This window comes from Lutra lutra, chromosome 3 (assembly GCF_902655055.1).
Source record: "Lutra lutra chromosome 3, mLutLut1.2, whole genome shotgun sequence".
Lineage (NCBI taxonomy): Eukaryota > Metazoa > Chordata > Mammalia > Carnivora > Mustelidae > Lutra > Lutra lutra.
Window position 1 is genome coordinate 31,505,582 of NC_062280.1, and position 17,005 is coordinate 31,522,586.

General features: G+C 42.3%; 1 protein-coding gene across 2 annotated transcripts in view; it reads right to left on the reverse strand.

Moving 5' to 3' along the window:
* Positions 1-17,005, reverse strand: part of EPHA4 (EPH receptor A4) — a 143,722-nt gene that overhangs the window by 25,993 nt on the left and 100,724 nt on the right. For both annotated transcript variants that reach the window (XM_047721323.1, XM_047721321.1), the window contains exons 7-9: positions 7,786-7,910; positions 6,391-6,550; positions 4,928-5,039 (exon numbers count right to left, since the gene is read on the reverse strand). In XM_047721323.1, the coding sequence (XP_047577279.1) occupies positions 4,928-5,039; positions 6,391-6,550; positions 7,786-7,910 (397 nt within the window). The remainder of the gene's footprint in view (positions 1-4,927; positions 5,040-6,390; positions 6,551-7,785; positions 7,911-17,005) is intronic.

Consider the following 17,005-nt stretch of genomic DNA (forward strand, 5'->3'; position numbering starts at 1 on the left):
CCGAGCCACATTCTGAAATGGGTAAAATTGAACTGTACAATTGCACGCAAGTTGTTTAGAAATGTTCCCGCAGTACCATCTGCCCCCTAATTGTATGAATTTACATGACTTCATCAGAGCCAATTTAGGCTAACATTTGAGTGTATTCATTCTTATGTGATCATAATATTCCAATTAGGACACCAGGGAAGATGGATACAGACTGAATGGTAACTGTTTTCACATTACATGAACGGTTAACTCCAAAGTAGAAAAGCTTAGCCTTCAGATGAAGACAAAACCAACTCACGAAGTCTGACTTTATAGTGTGCATTACATGGGCACGGTAATTCACAGATTACAAATGCTACCAACGGCACCAAGGAGACTCCTGAAATTTTGGTCTGCTAGTATGGTCAGTGTGGACTTCCAACGTAGGTCCTTTTTTTCAGTTCAGAGGACATTAGAATCTTCTGTGCCAGTATTAGAAGTCAGGAAAGATGGGCTCTTGTCCAAATCAGGCAACTAACCAGTTGTGTAACCTTAGTTTATTCACTGTTTGATCTGCTCTCCAGGTTCCCAGTACAGATGGAGCCAGTGTTATAATGATGTAGTTTCCTGAACCAGGGTCTTTTGTGTACTTCTTCACAAATCTTACCATAACAACCTCATTTTTTTTTCTTTAAATCAATTTCACTTCTTTGAGTAAAATGAGTACAATATACGCTACCATAAAAACAGACATAACCAAAACCCAGTAGCAATCCTCTGCCTGGTTATCAGGCAATACTTGCCTCTCATCACCAAACTGGGCTTTAGAAATGAGTGACTCGTCTTATATTCTAGTCCTTTCAAAAGTTTTTCTCACACAATAAAATAGTATTTGGGGAAGACACACTGGCCTCAAGCAACTGGGGATTAATCATATTTGGGACAACCTGACGAAATCACTTAATCACGTATAAAGATGCAGAGGACCAGGGAAATGTGACACATTCGATCATTAGTCCCGGAGGTTATGACCTTATCATTGCATTTTATGATGTCATTGTTAGGAGTCATTTCAAAAATCACTTTAGAAAGCAATAAAGTGGTTACATGGTGGAGACCACCAATAGGTACCTACAGGAGTATGGGGAATGGTGCCATATACTACACAAGAGAATGTACAGACGTGGTTGGGATGAACTTTCTAGGGACAGCATCACGTAAGTAAAGGGGCACGATGCCTGAAGAACCCAATAGCAAGAACAGCGGTGTGCTCGGAAAGCTGACACGTCTTGAAATCCAATTCAAGGATGAAGCGCGCTGACTGAAGATGCTTGTAAAAAAAGTAAGTGAATTTTCTGGAGTGCCTGGCTGGCTCAATCGGTTAAGCATCTGCCTTTAGCTCAGGTCATGACCTCAGGGTCCTGGGATGGAGCCCCACATGGAGCTCCCCACTCAGAGGGGAGTCTGCCTCGCCCTCCGCCCCTCCCCCTGCTCTTGTTCTCTCTCTCTCTCAAAAAAAAAAAAAAAAAAATCTTATAAAAAGAGTAAGTGAATTTGCTTAGCATAATGTGGGCGGTAAACACATAGCACGGGTCTTAAGTCAACTTACTTTGTGTATCATTTTAAATATATAAATAAGTTCTATAAATGTGGGAGTTGGAGTCTTTCACTGAGATCCCTGAATGTTTACAACACATCCAAGTTGGCCAAATGAAAAAGCGATCTTCTCATTGAAAAAAAGGGAAATACCCTGGCTTGCCTAAAGCTCAGGCTTCTCAGTATAAAGAAAATATAATGAAATAAATGAGGCAATTGCTATCCAAAGAAAGAAAGAAAAAAAAAAAACTAGCAAGATACCAGCTGTGAGCCTGAGGCCGTTTCCTCTTTCCTAAATGACAAATTAGCACCAGACAGATTTTTCTTTGAGGTAATCAGGAGGGTTGAAGATTTTCTCACTGTGTGGGTCCCTGTCCTTTACTTCTGAAAAAAATCTCACACACCATGACCTGGTTGGACTTGGTTGGGGGGGAATCACCTCATAAGGGATCCCCTTGTCTCTAGCATTGACTGTGCCATCAACCTTCTGTGGCTCTAAAGGGCGAGAAGCAGCCGTATCATTTTCCGGGCCAGGGTGTTCCATTTGTTACCTTCCCAGGGGGCTGGCAAGATTGCTTGGGGGTGCCATTTACCACCTTTCATTTGTACCTGCACTAAAAGCAGGGACCAGACTTTCGTCCGCACTACATGTCTCCTCTCTCTTCACCTGCTCTTGTCGCACTGAAACATCAGTAGTCCAGTGTGACAGAGCACACCGCCTGCTTACGGAGAAGAATCAGCTGAGTGTGCATCAGCCGTGGCAAAGCCCGTCAGCTACCTGGCTCCAGGCGGCCTTTCCCGTGACAGCTTTATGGCCGACACTAAAGAAGAATCAATAGGAGGGCAAGGGGTTGACATTTCATTTTCTAAAAAGTGATCCATTGAGGACCAATCACCAAGCAGTGTTTATCAGCCTTGGGAAGTGACATTTTTTTCTTAAGGGAGGGGAGAAGGGACAAGAATCATCACTGGGTAACTCGACAGGCTCAATTCTCTAGGGCATGGACTCATAATTGGAAATCCGATGTATCCTCCTATCAATCCTAACTTAAAGAATAAAGTGATCAATAAAAGCAGAAATAAAATTAAGTCATCAAGTGTGCGATTCTATTTCCTATAGCTACAAGCTTTTAATAAGCTCGTCTGCCTGCATTACACATTCTTGTGCTTTTGCTTTCATTTCGTCAAAGTGGGGCATCCAAAAGAAACTTATAATGAGGTGACTTAGTCCTAATTATTCTGGTTTCATTGTTATATTTAAGGTGGCTTGGGAAAAAGAAAAGTAACGCTAAGGAAAAGCTGGACAAGTAGACAAAGCTTCCCTTCAACATCAAAGAAGAGTTTGAGATAACACATGAGACCCACTTTCTGCAAAGGAGTGTTCTCTCCAATGGTTCTAAGCATCACGTGGTGCTGGATTTTAGCCAAAGATTATTTCGACGTGGAGGTAATTAAGTTTTTTTTTTTTTCTTCTTCTACTTTTAGACTTTTAAACGTCTTTGTGATTATATTTTATTGATTAAATTTTCAGATGCAGAAATATATAAAATGAAAACAAAAAGCCCATGTAATTTCCACTAAGTCTCCCATCCCACTCTTGCCCCCCACTATCAGATGGACATGTATTATTGCGTCCCGCTCCCCTGTGTTTGTGTGCCCAACATGTGTACGTACCCAAAACTAAAAGGCAATGGACAAGAAAGAGGTCCATCCTGACTGGCTTCCAAAATCAAATGCCAGAAAAGGAAAGAAAACTTGAAATTGAAATTCTGTTTAGGCCAAATCAGAGTTTCCAAAGACTGAGCTTTAGTAATATATAGGGTGCAGTGGGCATGTCTACGTAGACTCTGTGTATAGTCCAGCACAGGGAGAAGTGTTCACTGTGGATTTCACTTCTTCGGGATGAACTCAGGGCTCTAATCAAACACACAGTGACAGCCTTTGCCCCAAAAAGAACAAACACAATGACAAATGTAGGTGGTGCCTGCACACAATGACCTCTTGGTGCATACTGTGTATAGAGCGACCGAGATTGATTTCTGTAATTCCAGCACACTTTGGAGCATGGGAGTGGGGAAGCAGGCTATTAATAGATACATGTGACAACTGAGACCATCCCGGCACATTAGGATATACAGTCATGACCCTAATTATAATGTACCACAAAGTGAGCAAAGAGTGTGATGGCTTGCTCAGACCAGTGGCAAGAGCTAGAGGACACAGCAGACACTGGGCAGGGAGCTGATCATGGCTACTGGGTGCCCAGTAGTAGCTCTCCCACGGAGGGAAAGTAATAATCTAGACAAGTACTTTGTCTTCTTCAGTATCATGTTCCTTTTCTGTAATGGGAAAAGGTTTATACTGAAGAGGATTATTTTGATGTCCCCAGGTTCTGCCTTTCTTTTGCCAAAAGCCCCACCTTGTGAAACAGTTGATAGCATAGGGGACTGAAGGTTGGAGAAGCCTAGATGTGGGCACATACTAGAGATGAGAGGCTGTCCCCCCTCACCCCCTTCCTCTGGAGCCTCTGAGTAGTGTTAATAAGCAGATGGGAGCAACAACAGTAAGGAAAAGTGGTTGAAAAAAACAGACTGCCAAGCCATTTTTTTTTTTCTTTTCTAGATTGGTTTTCAAGTATCACATTAGATTGTAGACTTACACAGAATTAAGTAATCTTTTTTAGATTCATTTCCAAGAACAATGCCATGCCTACAGCGTGCTTAATGGAAACTCTCTAGAAATGGTGATGGCTTCTCCCAAAAGAAGACTGAGTGTGGCACCCAATCATTTGCTTTGGTTGCAATTATTACCAACCAAACTCAAGTTGAAGCGCCTACTGTGTACTGGATTAGCTACTTTACCTATCAGAATTCTCCTATCAGTAACTCTTAGAGATAGATCTCTGAGATCCACTATCCGTACTTTATAAAAGGGAAACAAAAGGACTCAAAGAGTTTAAGTAATACAGCAAAAGGCAAAGCTTAAATTTTGGACCCAAGTTTTATATGGCTTCTTTTTTGCCTCCGGCAGTAAGTCTAAGCTTAAGAGAGGTATAAATGTAACACCTTACAGCTTAGAGAATCTGGAAATCTCTCATTGGCTTGCTTCTTGGCTGGGTTTCCAGGAAATAGCTGGGTCTTTCCAGGACTCTCAGCTGTGAGGGCTGCCACCAGGGCAGGCGCAGCCAGCAGCTCCAATAGCGGTATGGGGAGATCAAAGCCAAGAGGAAGGAGCTGGCTATACACATGCCCTGTTTATGATGCTAATCAAAAGCCTCAGCTTTGAGGGGAGGAGACAAAAAGAACCCTCATAAAAAGTGGGATGGGGGTGGGGGTGGGCAGCGAGTGGCTTAAGTGCTTACCTCCTGCTGATGACAAAAGCCGCAATGAGAATGACCACCAGCACCACACTGCCTGAGACGGAGACCAGAAGGACAGTGGAGTTGGCCCCATCTCCAATGATCCGGGAAGGCACTGGCAAAGACAGTTACACAAGGATCACCTCTGGGAAGGTCCTATGAGCTAGAACTTCTGACTGGGTCACGAGTATCAAGGACGGAAGCCACTGGGAAGGCTCACAGCTTCTTTTGCCCTTTGATAAGTATTTATGCGACAGCATTTCTAAGACAGCCTTAATGAGATGAAGACTTTTCTTTTATGTATTTGTAGGAAGAACTTCAACCAGAAGACTCTTAAAAAATCCTCTGGTAAACCTTACTACTCATTGCTTTTTCTTCTTTTCTGGTTTCAGCCCTAACTCTTATTTAATGAAAGACACTTGGAAATTTGAAAAAGGACAAGCAGTTTTGAATCCCTGCCCATCCCCCTCTCCAAATCTATCAAAAAACCTGCTCATTATTGACCAGATCAGATGCCACTTCCTCCTTGAAGCCTTCCAGGAATATCGCTCAAAAATGTCAAACCCCATCAGATTCAATCCTAGATTAGTTTCTCTTCTTTTTTTACTCTTACTTTATTTAATAATTCATGAAGAAAATTACTTTCTAGAACTGATGTTGAAGATTCTTCTCTATGATCTCCTTATCCAGTAAGCTCAATCTCGATTTGTTAATTATATAGCCAGCTTATTCAATGGGTATCTCCTTTGTTAATATTTTCAAGTCAAGCAAGGAGTCCAACTCACAATGCTGAGAGTTGATGTTTGTCCAAAGGGTTTTAAAAAAAACGGATCTGACTTGATTTAAACAGATTCTTAGAAATAAATAAAAGAAAATAAATCCAGTCCCTTCTTTACTCTTCCTAGGAGAAAACTTCCTAGCTTCTTTAAGATAGCTATGCAACTCTCAATTCGTCCACTTAGCACTTCCATTTTTCTATGATCAATAGAAGATTCAAAATAAGAAAAAGAAGAAAACATTCTCTAATTACATGAAAAGACAGAATAGTTAATATGAAAAAATGCTCTTTTCTAAAGAGCATGAGCTGGGGAGCCTGGGTGGCTCAGTCGTTAAGCGTCTGCCTTCGGCTCAGGTCATGATCCCAGATTCCTGGGATCCAGCCCCACAATGGGCTCCCTGCTCAGCCTCCCTGCTAAGCAGGGAAGCCTGCTTCTCTCTCTCTCCCACTCCCCCGCTTGTGTTCCCTCTCTCGCTGTGTCTCTCTGTCAAATAAATAAATAAAATCTTTTAATTAATTAACTAATTAATTAAAGAGCATGAGCTTTTCTAAGTTACAGACATCGTCATCTCAAACCATGTTCATTACCAACAGAAGGTTCGCCTAACCAGAAATTAGGTACAGTTCCTTGGATCTCACTGTAATATGGTTTCACCTGGACTGTAAAAAGGGCCTCAGAAGTTGGTACCTGTGTTGGTTGTGACCTCCAGGGGCTCACTGAAGTCACCATAACCAGCTGCTGTCCTGGCTCGGACATGGAACACATAGGAAGTCAGAGGATTCAGGCCTTTGATGTCTGTGTTCCTGGCAGCCGTCCGGACGATGCGGTAGCTCCGCTCATTCTGATCCTGCATCGTGGGGCAATAACATTAGAGAAGTTGGGAAAATAAATCCCCCACTTACTCTAGGCACATAATTAAAGGAACCAAGCCAGTGTATTTAGAAGTTGAAAGTAAGGGGCGTCTGGGTGGCTCAGTCAGTTAAGTGACTGACTTTGGCCCAGGTCGTGGTCCTGGGGTCCTGCGATCGAGCCCCATGTCAGGCTCTGTGCTCAGTGGGGAGTCTGTTTCTTCTTCTGTCCCTCACCCCACTTTTGCTCTCTCCCCACCAAATAAATAAAATCTTAAAAAAGTTGAAAGTAAACAGAGATGAATAAACTCTAAACCTCCTGTTCGCTTCAATGTTGGAAGTACCATTGTAAGATCTCAGACTCTGAAGGACATGTGGGGTTTGGGTGTGATCACTGTTGACACTGACCATATGCAGATCTTTACTTATGATCTTTTTTAAAAAGGAAATCAGATGATGGTTGGTGGCTTTTCTCAGTCCACAGACAGCAATTTAACAGAAATAACCGTAAGAAGGTCTCTCATCTTTTTCTATTTTCTGTCTAGAAAATGTCAAAAATGTTGTAATCTGGTTTCAGTGAAAAAATAAATCCTGTCCCCTTTCTGCTTTTAATAAGGAAGCCAATAAGTGATTATCTTTAAAAAGAAAGAGAAGTCAATTGTTCATTTTCCAGACAATCTTGAATGCAAATAGCTCTCTTCAGAATTCTGTCCTTTAAGGGAGACAAGTTATTTGTAAAAATAATGTCTTTCTATAACTTTAAGAGGCTGAAAATGTAATTTTCCTTCCCTGATTTTCTATTAAAAGTCATAAAAACCCACACCATGATTCTGAATAGCAGTGGTCTACTTAAACAGATCATTATTTCGACTTTTATGAGTCACTCTCACTGATAGAAGGCTTATATATAAGAACCGCTTAGTTATCTTGATTTCCATTACTAGAAAGAAAAAATGGTTATATTAGAACACAATGTATTTTTCCTATTTTTCAAGATAACCAACTTAATACATAAAATTCATAATTGGATTCGATTGGGGAACAAAATGCATTTGGTTTTGAGATTCACTAGCATTTTGGATTTTTAACTGGCTAAAATCTAAAGAGAAAAAGGAAGGAAAGAGGGAAGGAGGGAAGGAAGGAGGGGTGGAAGGAAGGAAGAGAGGAAGGGAGGGAGTGGGGGACGGACAGTCTGGAGAAGAGAAGGAAGGAAGCTTGCTCATTCAAGTAATACCTTCTCATAATACTTGACTTCATACTCCAAGATCACCCCATTGGGCCTATCTGGTTCCAGCCAAGCCAGAGCAACACTGTATCTTGTAACTTCTTTTGCCTGGACCAAAGCAATGGATGAAGGTGCTATTGGGAAAAACAAAAACAAAAGGGGAAGCAATCAATAATTTCATTTTACTTAAGAAAGGTGTAAGGACTGTCTTGTCTTTCCCAGATCCCTGTGTCTGTCTTCCCCAGGACAAAAGCATACCATTTTTATGGTTCCTTCCAATATGTTGGTATATGTTTGGTCTTAGAAAGATATTCTCGGAGGTAAAAGCCTACCGCATCACCTCCACAGAACCTGCAGCCATTCTTCACGAAATCTATAGAGAACGCTACCTCCTTCTTTATTTTTTGCAAGTTGTGACATCCACTGGAAGACCTCCTTTTAAGTTCAGTAAAACTGCATCTCTTCCTACATCCAAAGTTTCCAAGTGGTCATCTTACTGATCGTTAATTTTATACAAGCAGGAGAATCTGCCACTCTTCCCAGGGGACTGTAGGAAATGCAAACAATTTCTATCCTTTCCAATATAAATACAAGTACTGTTTAATTGTGGCTAAGTTTCCAGTTTGACGCAGTGATGCAAATAATGAAGAGCACAAATAGAACAATGATTATCTTTCTGGACATGCCTGACGTTTTGAAGCTATTTTTATAGAAGCTGAAATATTGCTTTTGCCGGCTGAGCAGCAAACTTTCTTCTTCCCACTAAGAAAGACGCAAAAGCAGCCCTCTATTGGCTCTGTTCGCAGGGGTCCTTGAGATTTATAAAACCAGGCTGCCCTTGTCTTCACTGTGATAGTCACGTCTCCCGCTGTTGTCAAGCTCTGCTGGGAAATACAGTGACACAAATGTGCCATCTCTGGGGAGAAGAGGAGCATTCATGAAACCCGTCAACTTACCTAACAAAGCTGGTCTGCAGAACCAGAGATTAGGGGCCTCCCTCAACTGAATGTACAATCCTGTTTGCTACCAAATTGTGGAAATATGTGAAACTATCACAAAATGGCCACTGAGGAACAACAACATAGTGTCGGGTCATCCTCCTGCTCTTTCCCAACGTATACACACACATACACGCGCATGTACACCGACCCCCTGCCCTATTTCCCTCTCCCACTCTTTTCCCCCCAAAGCTATTCCAGACTGAACCTCAGGCATAAACACCAGTGAAAGGCACAGTGGATACACATGTCCTCCATCAAAGGCAACCCCAAGGTTAGTAACGCCAAACTGGGTGAACAGAGCTGCACACAACAGACATATGGAAGCCACTGAACATCTGAAGAAAATGAAAAACGGAAATGTGCTCATTAGCTGCATTTAGGCTTCCCTCCCCCAACACACACACACACACACACACACACACACACACACAAACACGCACACACACATTTTCTCTCTCTCTTTCCTTACTGGTTGACATGGAACCATTGTCCAGCAAACTGCAAGGAGGGACTCTCAAATACAGAGATGGCAAGAAGGCTAAGAAGGCTGCCTGGCTGTGAAAAGCTGTTTCACTCCAGGTAATAATATATTGTCTAACAGAGCACTTCAGGATACACTCCATAAAAAGGGGCTCTTTAAACTGACGTTCAGGATTAGGAAGTGAAATAGAAAAGCCAGGGTTTTCAAAAGAAAGCGGCAGAGGAAGGGGGATCATAAAGTTACACAGTGACTTTCTCTCAGAAATGGTCTGGGTCAGATCCTGATAATGAACAGATTCTTCGGGAAAGAACTGTCTGGCTGCCCTTGGGGTGCACTGCTTGACTAAGCTGGTTTCTCTCTGACTGGGTTATCCCTAATCTGCTGCACGTGGGCAATGAACCTGATTTCCATTTTAGAAGCTGGAGCAGCAGTGTTCCTGTGACCATTCAAGGGGGATATGAACTCAACTGAACTCCTCACAATACCGCGGGCTGGGCGTCCCCCATATAATTGTGTAGACTATTTCTAACGCAGTCGTACTTGGAAAAATCCATATGCACAAACGTGTAAATAAACCAACCGTGTGTGCTCTGACTCGGCCTAAGGAGATGAGATGAAAGAGTAAAGGAGAACAGTTCCAGTTCCCGAAAGGTATTACGCTGTGTGGCTGTCATGTCTGAATTCTTACTGGACAGAGGTCTTTCAGAAAATCATTTTTATCAGGCCACAGTGAAAAAAGCAATCCATGACCAAGTGAGATGAAGAAATACACCTACTACAACATGCAACTGCTCTATAGTCAAACATGGCGGCCATTCTTCCCCCTGAAGAGAGCGTCTTACCCTCTCTGTTACAAAGAACACCAGCTTGGAAGGAAAAACACTGGGCTTTACAGGGCTACCACTCTTGAGGGAAGAGGCAGTCTGGATGTGTGCTTCACATTATAAGCCACACAGGGGTTCTTCCCTCGACCTTCCCACTTGCTTCTAACCAAGCCTCCATCTCCACAACTGGAAGCTGTCACCCTGCCATGTTTGTGCCCAGCCATGGCTTGCTTCCCCAGATGAGCCACTTGGCAATGGCATTTCTCGATCATTCTCCTACCCCAATGGTTCCCAAGCTTGTCTTCTCATGCCATTCATGTAATTGCTGCCACATCCTTCCACAACTTGTGCTATGATTTCATTAATGGTGCTCTTGAACCCACACGCTACACTGACTTGAATTATAGTTAAGAAGAAACTTCCTATTACTGATATAAATAAAACCCTGTTAATAGCAGGTAACCCTAAAAATGAGTATGTGAGTAAACAATACTATCAGTGTTTGCTAGATATTGTTGCCTCTCCCTGCATTACCCAAAATAGGATAATCCAGGCACCAACTTGAGATTCTAGCCTTGGAATAATGGGAAGAACTGAGGGAGAATTGAAAAGAAACTTAATTTTCACACAGGGCAATTCAGTATTACAGGACTTCCATATGGGTCTTCACTAAAATCGTCTCTGAGGCCACCACTGTTAGGTTTCTACATTTTGGTAAATACTGCCAACCCTTTCTCAATTTAGAAATGTTTTGGATCCTGGGTCCCAAACACCCTAGGGCTCTGCTCTTTGCCAACAAAATTATAAGATAATAGACTGATAGAATAACAGATTGAACACTCTTGCCCTTAAAATATGGTTCAAAAGGAGCTATGAAATATCAATGCCTTACTTCAAAAGAGGGCTTCTCACCACAGTGGAAATTTTAGTCAACATAAAAAGACCAAGCAGAAAAAAATGTGCTGCTTGTCTCTCGGTTCTCTAACTTACATTCCGAAACCTGTGGAGATGTAGTTTTTCCTCAGGACTGACTCATCCACTAAGCACATTCTTAATGAGCACCCGTGGAATAAGGCAGAGATGGAAAAGCACAGACAAAGCTGAATCACATACAGTCTTTGCTATCAAAGGAAGCCCCATCTGATCCTTCAGCCTCTTCTGAATTAACAACAAAATAGAGGAGGAAATTTTTATAATAGTCTTACAGAGAAGACACCCATTTTCTAGAACTCAAGAGGCGGCAGTTCCTGCTAAGTCTCTTCTTAACCACATTTTCTCGTGGTGATGGGAAGAAGAATGGGGTGGCTGCTTCCTTATTATACTGTGTTTTTAGATGTGCAATACACCTACAAGAGTCGGAGGGGAAGCCAAGAGGAAGATGAAGGCTGATGTAAGGAGCCTCACTACAAGAAAGAGACACAGACTGGAAACATTCCTACCTACCCACAGACTTCCTTCATAAAGGAGGTGTTTGCTTTGAGGAAAGTTTTGTGCCCCTGGACATAAGCAGGCATTCTTTGATGGCCAGAATTTTAGCATAACACTCAACAAGGAGGGCTGGTCATGCTAGCCTGACAGTAGTATGGTTGCGAAAGATGACTGAGGGATGTAAAGATCACAAAGACAGAAGCTATCATAGGGTAGTTTTAAAGAAAGGTCTGTGACGTAATTTAATCAAATCCGTAATTTTCAAATGTTAGAAGCAATATTTCCAATGATTGACAGATGTCCATCTTCCTGTCCCGAGATGTTGTTATCTGAGACCACATCCTATGACTCTCAAGGGTATTTGAGTAATTTTAGTCCAAACCACATTCTTGACTTCCTTTTCTTTTTGCTTATAAATCACATTGACGTTCCAGTTCAATCATTCAACAAATGCCCTTTAAGTCTCTGCTCCAGGAACTTAAAATCCAAAGTAGAGCTAAAGAGGCATTTATATTTAAACAGTTAAACAGTATTTGGCTAAGTAAAGATAGTGGCTGAGATAAGAAGCCAGAATAGGGAAGAGGGCATTGTAAATTGCAGAAAGAACCATGGAAGGATTTGGAGTAAGGTTATGAAGGTAGGTCAAGATTTGCAGTGGCTAACAGGAGGCAGAAAGGTGAAAGATGGCTGAACAGAGGTGCACCTGCTCCAAGTATGACTGGGATTTTCTTAAAATAATTTCTTGAAATTACTTAGTACTCTAATTCTGTGATCATCGAGGGCTCACCTAGGACAAGTGAAATGAGATAAAGATGAAAATATCTTTGACTCATATACTTAAAAGTATTCTTCACTTCACTAATTTGGTGGGAAGATCGATGACTATTAGAAGGATTCTGGGTGTAATTCTGCGTTTGAAATTTACCAGTTGCCATCTTGGCCAAGTCACTCAAATTTTCTTGCCTCCGCTCTCCTATTTGTAAAACAACTTCCTTCCAGATACAAGCGTGTGAGCCATTAGAACGTATGCTCCATAAAGGTAGGGCTTTCCCTTGTCCATATCGATATCTAAACTATTGAATCATGTCTGGCACATAGTGAGTGCTTAATAAATTTGTCAAACCAATAACTAAATGTTAAAATAGACTTGAAAAAATCTTTGTAGACAGTGAGATGTTTTCTAAATATGAAGTACCAGAAATAAGTCATCCCTAAAACAACGTTTCATCTGCACCTGTTTCAGATGACCTTCTGTGGGTCTGATTTTGCTATTTAGGTTAACTAAAATAATTGACAATTAGGAGTAAAGCAAATGACAATTCTAATTATAAATGGAGTCTCTGGTTTCTAAGAGATATGAGAGGCTTCTGAGCTCTTCCCCCCCCCCCGCCCCCGCAAACATACAGGTTGTAAAATGTCATTCAAATGTGAATTAACATTAAAAGCAGTCTTCGCTGCACCTGTCACAGACAGCATTTTGAGGGGCTGCTCTTTCGGTCTACAGAGATGTTGACAATCCCCTCAGCATTTCACCTCTATATTGCAAAGGCATGTAAATAGTTCTCCTCACCACAAAGGTATCATAGCACTGAAATCCCCCCTCCCCTCGCCAAGTCATAATCCTATATCCAGAAAGGGCCCTAAGCATCTCTCTTGTTTAAACCTAGAGTTATCTCCAAAGATGTGCTAGTGGAACAAGTCAGTGACTGGCTGAAGAAGCCATTAGGTATTGCGTGTATCCCTGAAATTCCACCAGAAGGACATCACTGATGAAGTGTCCGGGTAACAGAGTGCAGAGCCCTCTGCGGTCAGGGTCGGGACAGCAAGATGAAGCACATGGAAGGGAGACCTTTCCACACACACACTGGAAACAGTAAAATGGTAGTAGAATACCACTTTCTAAAGATGGAGCCACCACTACAGAGGACAAAAGAAAAAAACGCACCAAAGCTTGAAGGGTTGAATGATCTAAGCTTTGTACTAGAAAGCCAAGATAAATTATCCCCCCTTCAAATAATTCTGTATTCAAAATTCCACAGATCTCTGAGAAACTGAAAGTGCTTTCTAAATAGAATCCCCATTTGCAATGTACCTGTGGTTAGGTTTGGTGAGAGACCTGGCCACATGCATGCAGAAGGCACGTGTGGGTTTTATCTTTGTGTGTGTTTCCCATAAGCAGAAACAGCACAGATGAGGGGCTCGATCGTGCCTCTCCAACAGTGGTACATTTCACAACGAAGAATTACAGGAGATGCTTTGATGTCAAACAGAGGAGGCTTCTTTTAAGAAAATGGTAAATTTAACTGTCTTTGGTTCAAAGCTCAGCAGTTCCCCTTGCTCCCCACGGATGCAAGTGCTACAATTTTCTTTTATTCGCTTCCTCAATGACTCGCCATTAAACACCTACAAGTCGTTTTACTGCAGCAGTTTGGCACTCGTGACACCCAAATAGGATGGAGAGGAGGAAGAAAAAAAAAAAAAAAAAAAAAAAAGACACGGAGCCACGAAAGGCAGGAAGGAGTCTTTGCGAATCACTGCAGGCTATCGAACTGTTTGCTTGGGTCCAGCATCAGGAGCAATGAATTAAAAACAGTTTGGGAGACCCTGAGTGGGGAAAGGAGCAGCTCAAACAGATCGAGTGCATTTCACTACTGGCTCAAATTAGGAGGGCGGAGGGAGGAAAGCAGGAAGTAAGCAGATTCAGTGAAAGCTCTCCAGCCTGCAGGCAAGGAAGAGTGGAAACAGCCCTTTAGGAAAGTCAAGAAACCCAAACCCGGAGAGGTCAGTGGTCCAACAATGCCCAGTGCTAGGAGGAAGAGGGCTTCTTAACCACAGCAGGATGCCCCCTTCCCAGGATCTGAATGTAAGAGCCAATGTTCACTCGAGGGGTCTTTCACTGATAGGAAAAATAAACCCACGGTTTATACATATCTCTGCTTCATGCAAACGGCATATTTAAATTTAATTACTTGGGGCTGAAGGTGGTTTTTGTTCCCTCTTTCTTTCTTACTCCAACACCACAGCTCTGATTTGCTCTTTATCAAAGGTTTGTGCATTTTAAAATGCTGTCAGGCATCAAAATTAAATGCTTCAGAGCACTAATGATATCCTTGTGATTAAGGGTTTTGCCGTCACAGAAATGCTAAGAACGCTGGTGCTAATATTAATTGCTTTCTTCCACATCCCACCAAAGGAGGGAAGGATTTCTCCTCTGAGCTTTGCACTATCTATGGCACTAAATACCAGTGAGTAATTTTTTTCTTTTACTATGATCATCGCAGTATTTTATAGTACTCAACAGTGTGAAGTGTTTTCATAGACATATGATTTCATTTCCACTACATTCAACCAGCTGGCTTAACCCTCTGCTATTTTTTAGATAAAAATCATTAGAAGACTCAAGTCCCATCCACCCTCCCTTACACTGGTTCTACATCACCAACGTAACAACTCCGCTCTGCACCCTTCAGCATCTAGCTGCCGCATCATTAATAAGCACCTAAGCACATTTTATCAGAGTCAAGAAATAAAATTGTAAAATTGTGTAAAAAAAAAAAAGTACAGAAAAAGTTGATTACTCTGAAACTGATACAGAATTACTTTCCTATTCAACAAAAGACAGAGCACCAAATTCTCAATTAAATCCTTTAGAAGACTGAATTCAAGGAAGTTCATTTATATTTAAATATGGATATATTAATATTAAGTGTACACTTAAAATATATGAGGGATCCATTCCTCACCGCCCCCCCACCCCGAAAGTGATTTCTTTCCAAGGTCAGGACACAGAGTTGATTTTAAACAAATACTGTAAAATAAAGCAGGGCACAGTAACACTTACCAAAGGCTGCAAAGACCCATGCTTCCGGAGATTTTCAGAATCTGGATTTAGGACACTAATGGTGCCTTAACTAAGTGACCCGAGAGCAAGCCCTTACAAAGCATGAAGCTCAGACTCTTATTTTACTTATTTTTCCAGAGAAATGGGTGGCAGATCATTGTAGAGAAATCTTTGAGAGCGAGCTATTAACCCCATTTTGAACAACAGAACGTGACACTATCCTTGGTCTTCTGAGATGTCTTGGCACAAGCAAGTGGAAGGTGTTGAGATTGGCCTCTGTGGCTAAGTGTCCAACGATGTGAGCACCCCTCCCCCCAAATAACTCTTTCTGGGATGGGGCCGCTCAGACAAGGACTACATTTCCTTTTCAGGCTGGAGTGTTCGTGTGACTGAATTCTGGACAATGGGATGTGGATTTAAGTGATTATTCCTTTTCCAGACCCATCATGTAAACAGTGTCCTTGGGTCCCTCCACTTCTCTATCCTACCTTCTATTGGGGCTGGATGTTGTTCAGGTCCAGGCCCAAATCCCCCCTCATCTACTAATGACTAACGGACATTTGGGGTTACAGCAGGTACTCATTCAGGTAACGTGGAGCCATTCACAAAAAAGAGGCCTTTTGCACAGAACGTTTGCAGATGGTAACTAACTAAATACTCCAGTGGTTCCAGAAGACTGAGCTGTGGTCTCAAGCTGCCTGAGTGGTTTCGGGTTCCCTCCCAGACCCTCAGGCCGCAGCTCAGTCACTGTAAGCAGATAGCTACTCGCTTGTGCAAGAGACTGGGGAGCACTGCCCCGAGGCCGGCAATTCCAGGAGCAGATGTGCAGCTTTGCAGGGACACAACTGGCCGCAGGTCTTCTCCCAGTGAATGAATTCAGCAGAATCACAAATTACTGGGCTCAAAGATTCTGCGGAGCTTAACGTTCCATGGGAAAAGACAGTGGGGTTCTCAAAATGGCTTTTCTGGGCCACCTGGGTGGCTCGGTGGGTTAAGCCTCTGCCTTCAGCTTAGGTCATGATCTCAGGGTCCTGGGATCAAGCCCCGCATCGGGCTCTCTGCTCGGCAGGGAGCCTGCTTCCCCTCTCTCTCTCTCTGTCTGCCTCTCTGCCTACTTGTGATTTCCATCTGTCAAATAAATAAAGTCCTTAAAAAATAGCTTTTCTTTTCAGAAAAATGTTGGTCTCCACTGCCTAGAGTTAACAGCTGACATAGTTAAACGCTTGGGCCATGTCAATCAGAGGAAAACCGAGAAGAAGGGGCAGGTGAGCGTATCTGGCCGCCTCCACAAGGTACCGGCACACGCCTACCACCACTTCGACCAAGCAGCTCTCTGAGGTACTTGTAATTATCACCTCTGAATTCAAATTTGCAAACTTAGGCAACACACAGAAGGTAAATAATTGGACCGGAGCTATAAAATGAGACTGTAGACCCAAGTCTGCCTGACTCGAAAGTATACAATCCTCCTACCATACCCCATGCCTATAAACACACACTCACTAAATTAGCATTTATTAACTGCCATGTACCAAGCACCGTTTAAAAGGTCTTTCAAGAATTAATTCGTACAATCCTCACAAAAGCCCTATGAGGCAGGTACTATTATTGTTCTCATTTTATAGTAAGGAGACCAAGGTACAGAGAGCTTGAG